General features: G+C 36.2%; 1 protein-coding gene across 1 annotated transcript; it reads right to left on the reverse strand.

Annotated features, from left to right (window-relative positions):
* Positions 1-350: 350 nt before the first annotated feature.
* Positions 351-2,348, reverse strand: LOC142609049 (uncharacterized). The gene is made up of 4 exons (XM_075780691.1): positions 2,083-2,348; positions 1,777-1,986; positions 1,289-1,436; positions 351-602 (listed from the first exon to the last, which is right to left on the reverse strand). The coding sequence occupies exons 1-4, from the start codon at positions 2,346-2,348 to the stop codon at positions 351-353; spliced, it is 876 nt and encodes a 291-aa protein (XP_075636806.1).
* Between the last annotated feature and the right edge of the window lie 14,941 nt (positions 2,349-17,289).

Consider the following 17,289-nt stretch of genomic DNA (forward strand, 5'->3'; position numbering starts at 1 on the left):
AACCACTTCAGACATGGTGCTTTTCGTCTACCACCTCAAACATGGTATTTCTTCAATTGATCCATGTTGGTTGGCTCAATGAAAGGATTTGCATCTAAGTCCATCAACCTTACTGCTCCTCTAGAGTATATCTGCTTAATAATGTATAAGCCTGCCTAATTTTGCTTGAACTTCCCATTTGCATCTTGAACTGGGGCTCAGATTTCTTTTAACACTAGATCTCCTAACTTCAAATTTCTAGTTCTTACTTTCTTATCAAAATCTTTCCTAAATCTCCTTTGGTATCCCTGAATGTGATACAGGGTTTTTAGTCTTTTCTCATCCAGTATGCATAACTGGTCATATCTACTTTACAACCAATCTGCTTCAGGGATTTCACTTTCCAATACTATCCTTAGTGATCGGACACCCATTTCAATGGAATGGTCTACTTCCATCCCATACACCAATGAATAAGGAGTGGCTCCTATGGAAGATCGAATTGATGTTCTATACCCCCAAAGTGCATAGGGCAACTGTAGGTGCCAATTCCTATAATTCTTTGTGATCTTCTTCAAGATCCGCCCTATGTTTTTATTAGCAACCTCAACTGCTCCATTAGTCTGAAGACGGTAAGGTGAAGATTTGTGGTGCTAAATGTTGAACTGTCATAGTAACTTCTCTATTTCTCCTTTAAAATGTAACCCATTGTCAGAGATGATCTCATGTGGTACCCTACATCTGCAAATTATGTTGGTCTGAATGAATTGAGCAACTTTCTTTGAATTCAAAGCTTTGTAGGATGCAGCTTCTACCTATTTAGTAAAATAATCAATGACTACGAGTATAAATTCATGGCCATTGGATGCAGTTGGATGAATCTTCCCTATAATGTCTATCCCCTATGTAGAGAAGGGCCAAGGTGATGTCATAGTATGAAGTGGCATGGGCAACATGTGTTTTAGATCTCCATGGACTTGGCATTGATGACATTTTCGAACATGAGCCACACAGTCAGCTTCCATGGTGGTCTAGTAGTAGCCTTGTCTCATTATCTTCCTTGATAACATGTGTGCATTTATATGTGGCCCATAACTTGATTCATGAACCTCTTCAATTATTTTCTGTGTCTCCTTAGCAGTTACACAAAGGAGTGAATTCTATCATATGATCTTCTATAAATTCCTTCACCACAAATAATATAATTAGTGGACAACCTTCGGATGGTCAATTGGTCATTCTTATCTACAAATGATGGGTATGTCCCATCCTTGAGGTACTGTAGGATGTCTTAATACCATTCACCTACCCTATCATTTCCTTCATCTGCTTCTATTGTCATGCAATAGGCAGGTTCTTCTTTCTGTTCCAACACTATCGGTCTAGCTTCATCTTCTTTTGGCCCATCCATCATGGATGCCATGGTTGCTAAAGCATCTGCAATTTGGTTCTGCATCCTGGGCACATATTGGTATTAGATCTTGCTGAATTTTGATGCCCATTTCTAAAGACATTCATGATAAGGTATCAGTCTTCCTTCTTTGATCTTCCATTTATTCTAAATCTAAGAGATGATTAGAGCTAAATCTCCGTATACCTCCAACTCCTTCACTCCTAGGCCTAAGGATACTGTAGATCCATGATGCAAGCTTCATATTCTGTGGCATTGTTAGTGGCAGGAAAGTTAAGTTTGCAGGAAAATGGAATGTGTGTCCCCTTTGGTGAAATTAAGAGAACTACAATTCCACTTCCATTTTTATTTGTTACCCCATCAAAGTCCATCTTCCATGATTCTACCTCAATCCCCATGATATCTTCATTCGGAAAGTCCCCTTGGATCTCTTCAGCTCTTCTGGTGAACAATGGGCTAAGTGATCAGCAATTGCTCTCCCTTTCACAGATTTTCGAGTCACATACTTAATATCAAATCCTAACAAAAGCAAATCCCATTTAGCAGTCTTCCCACCTTGCACGGGTTTTTCCATTAAGTACTTCAAAAGGTCCATCCTTGCAATTAATAGAATCTTTTAAGCAAGCATATAATGTCTAAGTTTGCGGGTTGCCCAAACAAGTGCTACATGTGTCTTTTCTAAGGGTGAATACTTTTCTTCATAAGGCAACATCTTCTTGCTGATGTAGTAGATTTCATTCTCCTTCCTAGTCTCTTCAAAGTATTGAGAAAGTAGAGCCCCCATTGCTGTATCTGTGGAGGTAAGATACAACAACAGTGGCTTTTCAGGTGTCGGTGGGACAAGTATTAGTAGTTTCATCAGATAATACTTGATCTTCTCAAAGGCCTCTTGACATTTTTCATTCCACACTGTAGGGACTTCCTTCTTAACTAGTCTGAAGATTGTTTCGCATGTCATGATGAGTTGGGCTATGAACTTGTTGATGTACTGTATTCTCTTTAGAAATCCTTAGATCTCCTTTTCAGTTCTTGGAGGCTTCATCTCTACAATTGCCTTGATTTTATCTGGATCGACTTCTATTCCTCTTTGGCTTGCCATAAACCCTAACAGTTTTCTGGATGTAGCTCCAAAAGAGCATCTTTTGGGATTCAATCGTAACTTGTAAAGTCGAATTCTTTCAAAGAATTTCCTTAAAGCTAGTATGTGCCCTTCACAGTTTTTGGGCTTCACTATCATATCATCAACATAAACTTCTACTTCTTTGTGGATCAGATCACGCAACAAGGTGGTGGCTTCACGTTGGTAAGTAGCACCAGCATTTTTAAGGCCAAATGGCATGTCTTTGTAGCAGTATGTCCCTTATGGTGTAATAAAGGAGGTTTTCTCCATATCTTTTGGAGCCATCTTGATTTGGTTATATCCTGAAAATTTGTTCATAAACAACAGTAGAGGATGACCCGTTGTGTTGTCAACCAAGACGTCGATGTGAGGTAAAGGGAAATCATCTTTCGGGCTAGCCTTGTTCAGATCTCGAAAATCTACACACATCTTGACCTTCCCATATTTCTTTGGTACCAGAACTACATTAGCTAACCACTCTGGATAGTTGACCACTCTTAGGAATCCAGCATTGTACTGTTTTCCCACTTCTTCCTTAATCTTGAGAGTCCACTCTGGCTTCATTATTCTCAATTTCTGCTGGATCGGCTTCATGGTTGGATCTATTGGAATGTAGTGTTGTACTATATTTGTATCGATCCTAGGCATGTCTTCGTATGACCAAGCAAAAACTTCCTTGAACTCTGTTAGTAGTGCCACTAATGCACCTTTCTCTAATGTGGTTAGGGTATTACCCACTTGGATTATTCTAGGCTCATCCTCAGTTCCTAGGTTAATGGATTGGGTTTCTTCTTTTATAGGTTCTATGTATCCATGTTTTGATTCCTTATTATTAAGAGTTTCTTTACCAATTTCTGAAATAAAATCATTCAAAACCAGTAAATATGCAGAATCAAAAATCATATTAAAAGGAAAAGAGTTCTCAACAGACTCAACTAAAGCAGACTCAACTGGAAAACTATCACAAATAGACTTAACAGGAAGACAAATACTATCAGAAATAGACTCAATAGGAATAGAAATAATGTTTTTAGAAGGGGTGATTGGCTCAGCGGTCTTGAACCTCTTGTCAAAGGTGACTAACTTGACGGTCTTGATCTTCCTCACAGAGTCCTCCATGGGGTGGGTGGCTCCCTCCCATGCCCAGTTCTTCAACTTGGTCGTGGCTTCCACAATTGTAGGTGGCTCCTAGTAAGCTCCTTCTTCTTCCCTTAGCATCAGTAATGCGGGATCTATATCCATATAATCTATAGCGTCTTCTTCAATCTCCATGTCTATAGGTTTGTCGGTCACAAAAGTATCCAGGCACTCTATGTTATCCATCCAATCATCAAACAAGTCGTGCTTGCCTCTGTTACCCAAGTTAGTGGGTTGAGGGAGATACTTTAGCTCACCTCCTTCTTCCCTCTCATTACTACGTTCAACATTCTTAAGTGTTATGATTCTGAGACTGTGGACCATCAGCTTATGGTCTAGTGTGGCCAATCTGGCATCTATGTCATCTTCCTCTTCAGTAGGGGGTGAACTTGGTTTTGAATCATAATACGACCCCAATTCTGGAACTTCTCTTCCATGCTTGTCATTCCTAGGGCTGAATCTTGAGCTAACATTAATGATATCACTCTAATCTGAAAGGTACCTATAGGGATATTCTTCATGGTACATTTGGTTGGCTCATGCATTCTCCTCTCTTGCATTCTCTAACACATTTACCAATCTATATTGATCACTATCAGTATCACTCCACCTGTTAGCTCCGGCATCGTCTTCAATGTCTTCATCACAATAGTCCACATCACTACCATATTCCTCGTAGAATAGGTCCGCATCTTCATCTTCTCTATCACTAGGGGGTTCACCCCAATCATCAGCACTACTACTATCACTCTTGTCATCCCTTTCATATTCATTATCACTAGGGGTTGTTCCCCCTTCCTTATCTTTGTTATGGGCTCTTAGTTTATATGGGCTCTTCAATGCATGCTGACTTGCCACTCAATACTCTTCATCTTCGATGTTACAAATGGAATCTCCCAGAAGCATAGTCATGGCATCAGGATCCATGTAATTAGCCTAGTCATTAGGAACCCAAGTGGTGTCTTCTTTTTTCAATTCTGGAGCCTTGTTATAGCAATCAAGTAGCATCTCCAACCCAGGTACCATTGTCTTTGTGATAAGATCAAATCTTGGCTCAGGGAATCCCTAATAACGTTGACTCTCTCTGGCTTTTACAAACTTCACATTCAATGTAGGAGTGTAGGGCTTTAGAGGTTCTGGAGGACAAGGGAGTCCTTTTGCTTTAGCTTTGGCTTGGGCCATCTTTCTCACTTCCATTTCTAGCAAATCATCATCAATGGGCTTGTAGCCTAGCCCAAAAAGTGGTGTGGCAGTAGGGATCGTCGAATCCTAAACAGCTAGCTTTTTCACAGTTTTCCCCAAATTCATGCCCGGAAGGTATCATCATTGCTACCACATTGTTATTACCATAAGGAGCAAAGTCCATTAGGATCTTCTCAACTTCTTCTTCTCTCTTTTCAGAAATGGGCCTTTCAATCATGAAGCAATCCAAGGTCAATGGCTCTTTCTCAAAATCAATACCGTAAACAGGTTTAGAAACAATCAAAGTATCCCCATAGATGGTCATAATAGCTCCTTCATGTGGAAACTGATCCTTTTGATATAGGGAAGAAGGTATGGCCTCTATGTCATGAATCCAGGGTCACCTAAGGAGCATGTTGAAGCATGAGGCTATGTTAAGGACCTAAAAATCCACTTTCTTGACCATCAATCCTATGGTATGCCCTCATATGTTGATCAGTAGGCACAAGTCTTCAATTCTGAGGCCTAAGTAGCTTGTAGTCTTCGAAGGACACACATTCAAAACGCTTCCATCATCTATGAAAACCATAGGTATCCTCTTCCCCATGGAATCTACAGTGATATGCAAAGGGTCGTTGTGGTGATTCCCCTTCTTGGTCATATCCTTGTCGAAATAGGAGATGGTGAGTTCCCTGTTCATGGACCCAATCATAGCATTCAAATCCTAGGAGGTTGTGGTTGTAGGAACTTGGATTTGGTTAAGTAGTTCTACTAGGTTTTGATGGTATTTGTATGAGGCCATGAGTAACTCCCATGAGGATATGTTGGCTTGTGTCTTTTGTAGTTGCTTGAGGACTTCATCTTCCTCAGCAGGTGTTTGTTGGGTAGATCTATTCAAGGCTTCCACAGGGTTTTCAGTTTCCAAATGTGGGGATTTGAAGTGTCTCCCCCTCTTGTGATGTGGTTAATTTTTGTTGGGCCATTGAGATTAGTTTCTTGGGGTTTGAAGCGTCTTCCCCCATTTATGGGTGTTTGGTTGTTTATTTTGGGTTTGAAGTGTCTCCCCCCATTTGTGGGAGTTTGGTAATCCTTGAGTTTTGATTCTTCATTCCATATATCATATCTTGTGGTGGTGGTAGATGTCCTATCCATTAATTCTTCCCATGTCATCATGAAGCATTCGGGTAGGTCATAAATCAGGTTGGATGGAAGTTCCTTATTAGGTCGGATGGAAGCATTCTGATTCTTCATTCCATATGTCATATTAGGTCGGATGGAAGTTCATTTTTATGGATGTTGAAATTTCTGCAACTTTGGAATTAGATCCTATATTCTTTCTAAACCTTGAAAGGTCATCAGTCTTTATAGTGCCATTGTTTATTGCATCCTTAATTTGGGTTCTGGCAGTAATTAAAGCTTTAAAATTGGGAAAATATTGTGCAAACAAATACTTATGGTATACAAGTAACAAATTCTTTACAACCATGGCTATCTGTTCTTCCTCACTAGGCCTACTCATCATCTGTGCAGCTTTGGCTCTCCACTTGGTAATGAAAGTAGAGATGGATTCTTTCGGCTCTTGCTTGGTAGTCTCAACATCTCTTCTTGTGATGTCAACTTCCGTATTGTACTTGTATTGCTTGTGGAACTCTCGGTAGATGTCTTCCCAACTTCTTGATCTTGTATCATCCATGTGGAGGAACCACCTAAGAGTAGCTCTGATCAGTGTGCTTTGGAACATTTGAGGAAGTACTTCCTCAGCTGCGCCTAAGGGCTACATAGCCCTCATATACATCTTTAGATGGGACTTTGGGTAGTCGGTCCCATTAAACTTGTCAAGGGTTGGCATCTTGAACTTGGGTGGTAACCTTGCATTGGGAAACAGTAAGAGAGAATCGTAGTCCATAAGATCCCTGATCCTCTATGTTACAGGCTCTTCTAATCATCTCCTCCATTTTATTCATCCTCTCGTTGATCTTTTTCTCACTTTCTATGGTTGGTGGATCATGATCAGTCTTGTCTTCCTCTTGACTACTCTTCAAATTTTGGAACTGTTGCATCATACGGTTCACGTCTTCCTTCAGTTGAATCTGACTAGCTACCATAGTGTTAAGTAGCTCTTGGGTGTTCATGGGTTCCTCTGTATTTGGGTGTTCTCCCTCTTCTGCCATGTTATGGGGAGCTTCAAACTTCTGGTGGCTTGAACTATCTTCGAGGTCAAAGATGGAGCTGTGATGTTGCAGCAGTAGAGTTTCTTTTATGCTTGATGACTTCAATATGGTGATGGGAGTGATAGGCTTGGAACTGGAGCTATTGGCTCGAGTATCAAACTTAGGTTCTTTTTGCAACCTTCCTTCTAATCTTGACCAAATTCTCCCCTAATGACAGGCTTGGTCGGGTTAATCAAAGCTAAGACCCCATCCACATCCATCAATCAACCAAAACAAATACACACAACATGCAATACAATTCTAACTGGGACCCACCTAGGGATAGGTTCTAAGTCATTACGCTGTAAGGTGGGTTTGTTGTTTCATTGTTTTCTAACTTGTAATCTAATGAACATTGTGTTGGTCCAAACAACATGGTTTGTCCTTTACAGTCAATAGGAAATGATCCAGTGACTTTGGGCTATGAGTTGGTGAGTTCGCCACTAGGTACTTGAATCTAATGAAGACCGGTGATCCACCGAATCTAATAAAGACCGGTGATCCATGGTTACTACCACCACAAGTTGTTGAAAAGGGGTGCATACATTGTTGTCTGGATGGCACATACAATGACAATTAGGGAAAGATTTTAACAAACACAAACAACAAATTCCATACAACAAAATATCATACAACATCCCTTCAAACATAAATAAACAAACAACAACTATATCATGCAAGATCATGCGAAATAATGGTATATATTTGGTCACTTAAGTCTAATATGAAACTTAGCCCTTGACATCCCCAATGGAGTCGCCATTGTGAGAGACCTCAAAAAAAAAGTGTCCATCAAAAAAGAGATTCGGGTACCTTTTAGGGCATTTCTCGTTTAGGGAAAGTGGCGTAGAGTTGCCACTTTTTTTTTTTTTTGTATGAAAAATAAGAAAAACTAATATACAAATACATGACTGAATTGCTTTGTATCATTGATTGAATAAAAAAATGCAGCTTTGAAAATTTGAACTTTACATGGCTTTGGGTCCTAGTTAAAAACTACCAAATATGCATGGTTTTTTGTCCTAGTTACAATCTACCCAAAATAAATAAAGACAAGACTAGATCTACTTAGCCAAAGACCTAAATTCGGAGGCTAGGTTATGGAATGGGAAGGTGTTAGGCACCCATTCCGCCCAGACACAGTTTGGTCTTCTAAACTTTTGTGTCTAATGTACTATTTTTTTGCATGTCATGAATGATATGTTGAACATGTGAAAAACATAATTACATAAGTCTATATTATGAATGAAATCTCTTCTTTCGAAAAGAATCAAATCTGTTTTAGTTAGTAAAAAAATGGATTTTGATTTGAAAAAATATCAAATATGTTTTGTAGTATGTAGAAAAAGGTGGTTTTTGAAGATGAAAATTCAGATATGTTTTGTGATGATAAAAAAAAATGATATTCTTTGATAAAAAAAATCATATCTGTTTTTATGTTGTAAAAGAATGAAAAAGATTTGTTAAGAAGAGAGTTTCACTCATAATTTAAATTTATGCAACATGAAACAAATAAAACAAGGTTTTATTTTTTCCTTTATTTTAAAGATCTGCATGTATTAAAAATTCAAATTTGTATCTTGAGAGAGATACAAATCAATTTTGATTTGAAAAAATCTAAACCTGCATCTTAGGAAGATGCGAACTCCTTTTTATTTTGAAGAAAAATTTAGATCTGCATCTAAGAAAGATGCGGATCCGATTTATTTTAAGAAAACTTCAAATCTGCATCTAAGAAAGATGCAAGTCCATTTTATTTTAGGAAAATTCATATCTGCATCTAAGAAAGATGCAAATCTTTAATATTAAGCAACATATTTTATCAACAATAAAGAAATCAAGAACATATTTTCATGAACTAAATTAATCATGGTAAAATATGAATATCTAAAACAATTAAACATGCGGCATCGTGATAAAGAAAAGCATAAAAGCAAAAGGGTTAGAGAACAACCTCTTCCATGAGCACACTTCGTTCTTGAAAGGATGTTTTAGGGTTCAAAGAAATTTGTTCAATTCTCTTTGAAACCTAAAAACCCTAATTTAGGCAGCAACACTCAGAGAATGAATTAGAAAATATGGGTGATTTAAGAGCCTAAAACGTATGCCTCTCAAAGTGTAGTCAAAAGGTACTAAATTATGAGGTTCAGTCTCTATTTATAGAGATCAGAGGACTATAAAAAAAATAGGTATGGACGATTAGGGTTTGAATTTGAACGCATCCTTTTGCGAAAAGGTCGAAAATGGTGTGCCTTATCGTCACCCAAAAGCTATTGGGCCAAAGCCCATAAGGAGAAAATTCGGCCCTTTTAGAGTGTTGTTCAGCACTCCAAAAGTGCTGAATTTCCCTTTGGACTCCGAACACTCTTTCGTATTCTTGTGCCATTTAGACTCCTCTTCTAGGGTTTTTTGGTCGGTCCTTGTACCTAAATGTGTTTTCATCCTCCGTCTATGATTTTTCATCTCTTTTTGGTTACTTCAAGCTATTTAAGAGTAATTATTTTATAGATAAATACCCTAAAATAAATCTTGATAAGGTTGAGATTATCCACAATTTTATTGTTATCCAATCACCCTTTTATTCCTATGCACGCAATCCTATTTTAAACACTAATTATCAACCAATCACAAAATTATTTAATTTATGTTAATTGCTTAACCAATCAGAATTAATTTAAACTAATCATGTGTGGTCGACTTTACCTAGATACCATGCATGTTGACCGTGCAAACTTGATCATACGATATCTTTCAATCCAATGGTCCGATTTGGAAATCGGAAACACCATTGCGACGGTTAGAGTCTCAAGATCATTTTTATAGTATGTAATGAATGAATTAATGCTCTTAATGCAAGGACAAATTGATGCATGTAATGCGATCATGATTTTTGAGGTACATGGATGGTCATTCAAGTCATTCTGCTTGATTAAATCAAGGGTGCAAAATTGAGTGTTTACAACAACATATTTCAATTTGGTTCCAAACTTTTTAATTGTGTCGATTTGGCTTCTAACCTTTTAGTATGTGTCAATTTAGAAATTGTCGTTATCTTTTGGATGAAAATTGATGATGTGTCTAATGGCCAAAATAAAAAATTAACTTTTGTTGATGTGACAATAAACTAAAATTTTATTTTGGCCATTTGCCATGTTAGCAATTTTCATTTAAGATATAACGACAGGGACTAAATTGACACGACACTAAAACATTAGGGACTAAATTGACACAATTGAAAGGTTAATGACCAAATTAAAATATGATGTAAACGATGATGTAAAAAATTAACTTTCGTTGATGTGACAATAAACTAAAATTTTATTTTGGCCATTTGCCATGTTAGCAATTTTCATTCAAGATATAACGACAGGGACTAAATTGACACGACACTAAAACATTAGGGACTAAATTGACACAATTGAAAGGTTAAGGACCAAATTAAAATATGATGTAAATGATAGGGACCAAATATGTAGTTTACCCTAAATAAAAATTTGATCATCCATTGCAAAATAAATTCCTTAAAAATAAGCATACTTAAGCACTTTGTCTCTCTCAAATTACAATATTTCTTATTGTATTAATACACACAAGTTCCAGCCAAATGATTACATTTTACATTACATAGATTATTACATTTTAACATTACACAATATTGTGAGTTTCTAATATATGTCATGTGCGTTTATCATCAACTTATGTAGCTTTTTGTTGAAAGTATATAAAAATATACTTATACTTTGAAAAAAGTAAAAAAAATGAGATTTTAAAAAATTATATATAGACTGATAAAAGCTAAAGGCTAGCCAAATAAGTTGGACACAAGCTAACACGCAAGGGTAAAAAATAATCCTGCTCCAGATCATGTTTAGGTTACCTTGAAAAGAGCAAGACCACTGCTTAGATTTGAGAATCTCTGGTATATCACCTCAAGTTTTGTTTCTATTGCAACATAATGAAAGCCAATCAATAGTTTAACACAATCCCTACAATAAAGAAAGCCAACTTAGAATTTTTTTTTTTTTGACAGAGCTAATTAGTGAACGATTGATATAAATTATAGGGTTGTTAATGTTACCTGACAACACCATGACAACAATCACAACAATAATAATGATAACTCTGAAGTAATTGATCCTATAATTGAAAATGTGAGTGTGGATAAAAGTGATAAGGGAAAATCCATTCTAAAAGCATGTAGACATTGCATTTTATACCTTTTATGACTCGGGCGCCTGTTCCTAATGATGCTCAAACTCTAAGGCTCAAGGCCAGTTTAGAGCCCAATCAAATATTGAATTGACTTGAGTAGTGTTAAAATGGAAAATATAACCTTTTAATGAGCAAAAGTCTATTTTTGGACATAAATTGACCAAAGTAGCCCTCAACCTGTGTACATGAGTCGCGGCTTGCGTATGCGAGCCATTGCATGCGTACACAAGCATGATCTAGAGTACGTAGCTAGGGTTTTAGAAGCATAAGAAATGCAAGTTTTCTACAATAATGGCTGAGGTTTGGAATGAATCACTCATCGTTTGGGAGCCACTCCAAACCCCATATTTTCACTAAGCCTTACATGGTACATTTTCAAAACACACAAAAATCCCACAGGAAAAACCTAAGATTCACTATAAAATAGTGAATCAAAAGGGAGTATTTCACAAAACACCCTCAAGTCATTTTTATTTGATTGGGACCTTTTCTGGCCACAATCTTTTGAGTTCAAAATTACTAATCACTCTTTTGTTGAATTGTGATAGATTTGACGAAGGGGAAGGGTAAAAAATCAAGCCTAAGAGCTTTTACTTTAAGGTATGCCTTAAAGCTTTTCTCTTTTATTATCTGTTTTAATCCTTGTTTTTAATATGTTTCTTCGTTTAGTATACATTTCATATGTTTGTTTAGGTTAGTTTTAGGTTTTCTTTATGTCTTTGAGCATGCTAGGTTGCTAGGCTTTAAGTTTTTTGTTTTTGTGTGGATTAGGGTTTCTGGGCAAGGATCTGCATACGCATGATCTAGCTTGCGCACGTAGGCTAAACTCATGCGTAGGCAGACCTATTCTAGTGTGCTTGATGCCGTTACCTAGAAAACCCCCCCTTTTTTTTTGTTCTTGCCTTCATATGTTTGTCTGCATAGCCTCTTTTTACACATGTTTTAAGTCTCATAAAATGTTTTCTTATCTTTTAACACGTTTGTTGTTAACACATGTCTAGATTAGGGTTTTGTACTTGTTTCTTGCCTCGATACCATGAACATGCATTCACATGTCCATTCATGATGCCATAAGTGTTGTGATGCTGACAAGTATGTAAAAATGTAGGGATGAAAATAGTATTTCCGCTTTTTTTTTTTTTAATTAAGCCATGCCTTGGGCATAATACTAGTTATTCTAAAATGAATAGCTAGTATTATGCTTGATGCATGGCGGAAAATGCATCCTAAAGCCAATTGTTGGTAAATATGAACATTAACCTATAACTTTACAAATTGCAAAGTAGATTTGGACTATATGGATTAAAATTCGAGGACCCTAAATGATTAGGCTAGACTGATATCCAAGACAATTAATTTGTAGAGATGGGTTTTAGGACCAATAGTTGAGTCTAAAACAATACTTCCATAAAGAGAATTAAGAATAAATCACTGCAAGTAAAATTTGTATGATAAAACAGCTTTATTTCTCCTTCCCCAAAATTATTGAAGATTGTTTACACTTGAATAAAAATACAGAGTTGGACTTCTCTCAATGTTATAGACTTAATGCTTTAATCCTGGCCCTCCACCTAGGCAGTGGGTTATTCTTCTCCAAGATACTTGTTTCATCCTTTTCCTTCCCTCCTTCTGAGGCTGTGGTGAGCACGTAAAAGACTATTATGGCACTATTTAGGTGTCATTAAGCCATTAATGTAGCATGTATGATTGGTGTAGTGCATTTAATGTGGAGGTGATGGTGTCTTCACCAGGAAGTTTCCTCCAATTCTTAGCTAGGAAGTTTCCTCCAATTCTTTCCCAGGATAGTTACTGTTACCTTTCTTATACCAACATGTTTAGTTTAGTCTTAGAATTCTTCAACCTACTCACCTCGTCCATCCCTTATTTTCTTCCTCGAACTGACTACCTCCTTGGATGGTCTTTTTCTTCGGCCTATCGGGGCCCATAACTCACTTAAACTTTGGCTTAGGCCCATTTAAACTCTGGCTTAGGCCCAATTGGCTATAAATATCTTTGGTCCTCACATGGACCATTTGATAGAACTTTCCATATGACATATCATCAATAGATTATCTAATCCATTGTACCTCTAATGCTTGCCATGTATATTATTCTACTGTTCCTCTCTCTCTCATATTTATATTAATCTATGGTCAAATGGTGTACCATTTTTTTTTTTTTTGGTTTACTTAGTTTGAGTACCTAGTTACCATTGGTTTTGGTATAACTTATTTTCATTAACTTATTTTAGTTAAACACTAAATTGAACACATTTCTAATCATACCTGAAAAAAAGATTTTTAAAAAATGAAATATTATTTTAGTTTCTACATTTTGGGGTCATTATCAATTTAGTCCTTACATTTTTTGTAGCATTCAATTTAGACCCTACTATTTTCAACCAGCAGTCAATTTGGTCCTTATCATCAGATTATAACTTTTCTTGTGCTCTCTTGGCAACCAAATACAAATCAAATTTACCAACCTCTCACTTTAATAGACCCAAAATGACTGTTGAAAGCTCGATGTTACAAATGCAAGAGCTAGTTTAGACCACCAAATTTTAATTGCATGTTCATTAATTTTAAGCTCAACACACTTAGTGTGGAATATACTTGATTAACAAATCAATTAATCAAAGCATTCAACAATTGCATGGATGAAAAAATAGATGCAATGCTAAAATGTAAAGGGTAGTAGGGAAAAGAATAGCAAATCAAAGATAACACCATGATGTGTTATTAAAGAGGAAAATATAGAACTTAGCGTAAGAACCTCTCCGTGGCCCTCCAAGCCACAATGATCCACTAGTGAATAAGTTGGAGTATAAGGATACCAAAAAGACCCTTCAAGCTCCAACTACCAATAAACTTCACAGAGCCTTGTCTTCATTAGCCTCATTGGCTTATTTTGGCAAAGACTCAATACTTCCCAAACTCCAAAACACTCTCTACACTCTGAATGAGTGTGGGTTGTGTTTAAGTATAATCTCTTCTCAAGGTATAACAATGGGAGAGGGGAGGAGAAGAGACTACTAAGAAATTCTCAATTTAAGGATAGGTAGCTCTCTCTAAAAGGTGGGTGTTGTGAAAACCTCTCCCTAAGGTTTTTCTTCTAAATAGCCTTCTTACAATTTTGTAGGTAATGAGGGTATATATTGTGTGGGTAAAGATTGTGAGGAGTCACACAATAATATCTAACTGTTAGAGTATCTCATTGGTCACTTGCGGGTTGGCCAGGTCGCGAGTTACTCGCGAGACATCATGACTCTTGAACTTCCACATGTGCCGCTCACATGGCCTTTCGCGGGTTCTGCAATCCCAAGCCAGTTGGGAATTCAACTGTCTTGATCAAATCTTCACCACTTAAGACTAAATCCATTATAATTAAATCCCACAAAATACAAGAAAATAAATTAATGAAATTACAACACTTTTGTCATGGAATACAACCAACATAAAATGTTATGGAAAAAAAAAACATAACTTAACAACTGTAAATTGAAACAACGTGGACTAATTTGACTATTACCAAAATGTAGGGACCAAATTGATAGTGACCACAAAATGTAGGGATTCAAATGATATTTTTTTTTTCCAAAAAAGTACTAATAAATAAGCTAAATAAAAACTAAAGAGAAGTGGACTTAACCTTAAATAATGTTGGGCCCCAAGTAAGAATAGACCTAATTCTTGCCAGCCCAAATATGATGGTCGATCACTATGAAGGAGCTTAACCTCAGACCATGATACAGGATTGGACACCCTTAACAATAGCCAGGTTGGTGGTCGGTAGGCCGAGGATGAGGTACTTGTCGAGCTGCCAAGGAAGAATATTGAAAGATATAGGGTTGTCTGAGGATGCCTGCTAAAACTTCCTAATAAAGTAATAGTCACCTCTGCATTAATGAGATTTACCTGCTTGGCACAGTCATATTTATTGATAAATGACTAGCCTGAGCAGTGCTGAAGGCCCTAAAAGTCTCAAATCATCCTGAAAATGGAGAAGTAAGAGCTTGATAGGACAAGGAGCCCGCTAATTGTGCAAGGATAGCACATTCCAAGAAAAAAGGCAAGGTAGATATAAGGGGAAGCAAAGCACAAAGAGGAACACACATAGAAAAATAAATGAGAGAATTATAGAGAGAAAAACACAAACTTGAGAGACTTTCAAGAGCATGTTCTTGAGAGAATATTTGTTAATGTGTATTGGATTTTCTTTTACATCAATAACACAAGCCTTTTGTCTTAATTCAACCCGTGTTTAGTTCTTGTTCAAATCTCCCATTGTAAAACTATCGTAACCCTCCTCAATCAAATTAATTGTGACGTCAAGAGTCCTAATCGGGTTTTTGACCCACACAAAAAAATTAAAGACATTTGACCAAGTAAAGTGCTCATCTAGGGCTATTGTAGGTTTAATGAAAAACTAGACTGACATGTGATTATTTTAAAACAAGTTTGTTTGCAAATGTATTCTAAATATGAGCCAAACGTTCATTAGTCTACCTTTAGCTAATGCTTGGAACAAATGAAAAGAGGAGATAAGAAAAAAGATGTACCAATAGGAAAAACTACTACTTTTATTTGGTTGACATGAGACAAAAGCAAACAAGGAAAAGTTGAGTGGAACATATATGTTGAATCCACCATTGATAATCAACCAAAATTGGGCGAGAGTTGAAAAAGTCCTGTGCCGAAAAAGTTACAATTGGTAGTTTTTTTTTTTTTTTTTCCTGATAATCGTTACAATTGCAGTTTGAAATTAATGGTCTATAAAATTACATTTTACCCATAAAACTCTACACTCACTATTTTCTGGACATTATGTTTTCATTTCATTTCACTTCATCGGGCAGGTCACATACATAAATGATAAATTATATATTTTTTCTTTTCCTTTTTCATTTCCTCTCTTAGTTTTAAAGGGGCCAACTTGAGTCTAAATTGTCTTATCATTACATAAGAAATTTGAGATTCAATTTACGCCTATATCAAAATCAATTAATATATTGATCTAATTATAAAAAGTAATTATAAAAAAGTAGACACTATAAACTAAAATTATCACTCAAAAAAACTTAGATCTAAAGAGGAACACAACAAAAAAATGACAGAATTTATATTCCTAATACTTGCCATTTTCAAACATATCCAAAGGAAGCTTTATCTTTATCTTTATCTTTTTCGTTCATTTCGTCTTTCCTTTATACTTCTTTTTTTTTTTTTTTTTTTTTTCCTCCCCAATTACATTGAAACAGTGTGAAAAAATAAGATAGCCATTAAAAAAAAACACTTTAGTTAGATTGTTGCTTTTTGAAGCTTTTTTGAAAGTGGGACCGGACGCACGAGGAGCAAACTTGGCAAAAGACATTGAAGGCGGCGTAAAAAGCGAGCCCAAACCCCAAGTCGGCATATAACTTTTTTTTTTTTTTTTTTTTTTTCCCTTCAAAAGAGAGGCCCTACACCCACACCCACACACACACGCACCCAACCCTTTTTCCCGTCTTTCTTACCTCATCTCCGTCCTTAGCCACTACATCTCTTGGCTCTGATTCTCCTCCTTTCCTTACTCGGATGCCATGTGGCACTTCCCCAGTTCCCCACGCACATTCCATAAATTCAAAAAAATATATATAGGATTTTGCTAATAATTAATCATTTTTTTAAAAAACATTTCTCAAAAAATGAAAATTACTGATAGATTTTTAATTTTTGAGAAAATTTTACCAGAAATAGATAGTTTAATGTATTATATATATATAGAATTTTTTTTTACCATAATTTTAATAACACACTTATCACACTCAATTATATACCTAATTTCACAATATATACATACATCCAATGGTGAGGTAATGCATGTTTTTTGCCCACTCCTCCCGTATACATAGACTTACAACTTTTAATTCACTACTCATAGTGGATATTAACATATTATGAACTTAATGGGTGTAATTCGTATTATAATTGATTTTTTTTTTTTGTTGAATATTATAATTGATTTTTTTGTGATTACTTATCATGACTATAAAATGG

The sequence above is a fragment of the Castanea sativa genome, chromosome 9 (genome assembly GCF_040712315.1).
Source record: "Castanea sativa cultivar Marrone di Chiusa Pesio chromosome 9, ASM4071231v1".
NCBI lineage: Eukaryota > Viridiplantae > Streptophyta > Magnoliopsida > Fagales > Fagaceae > Castanea > Castanea sativa.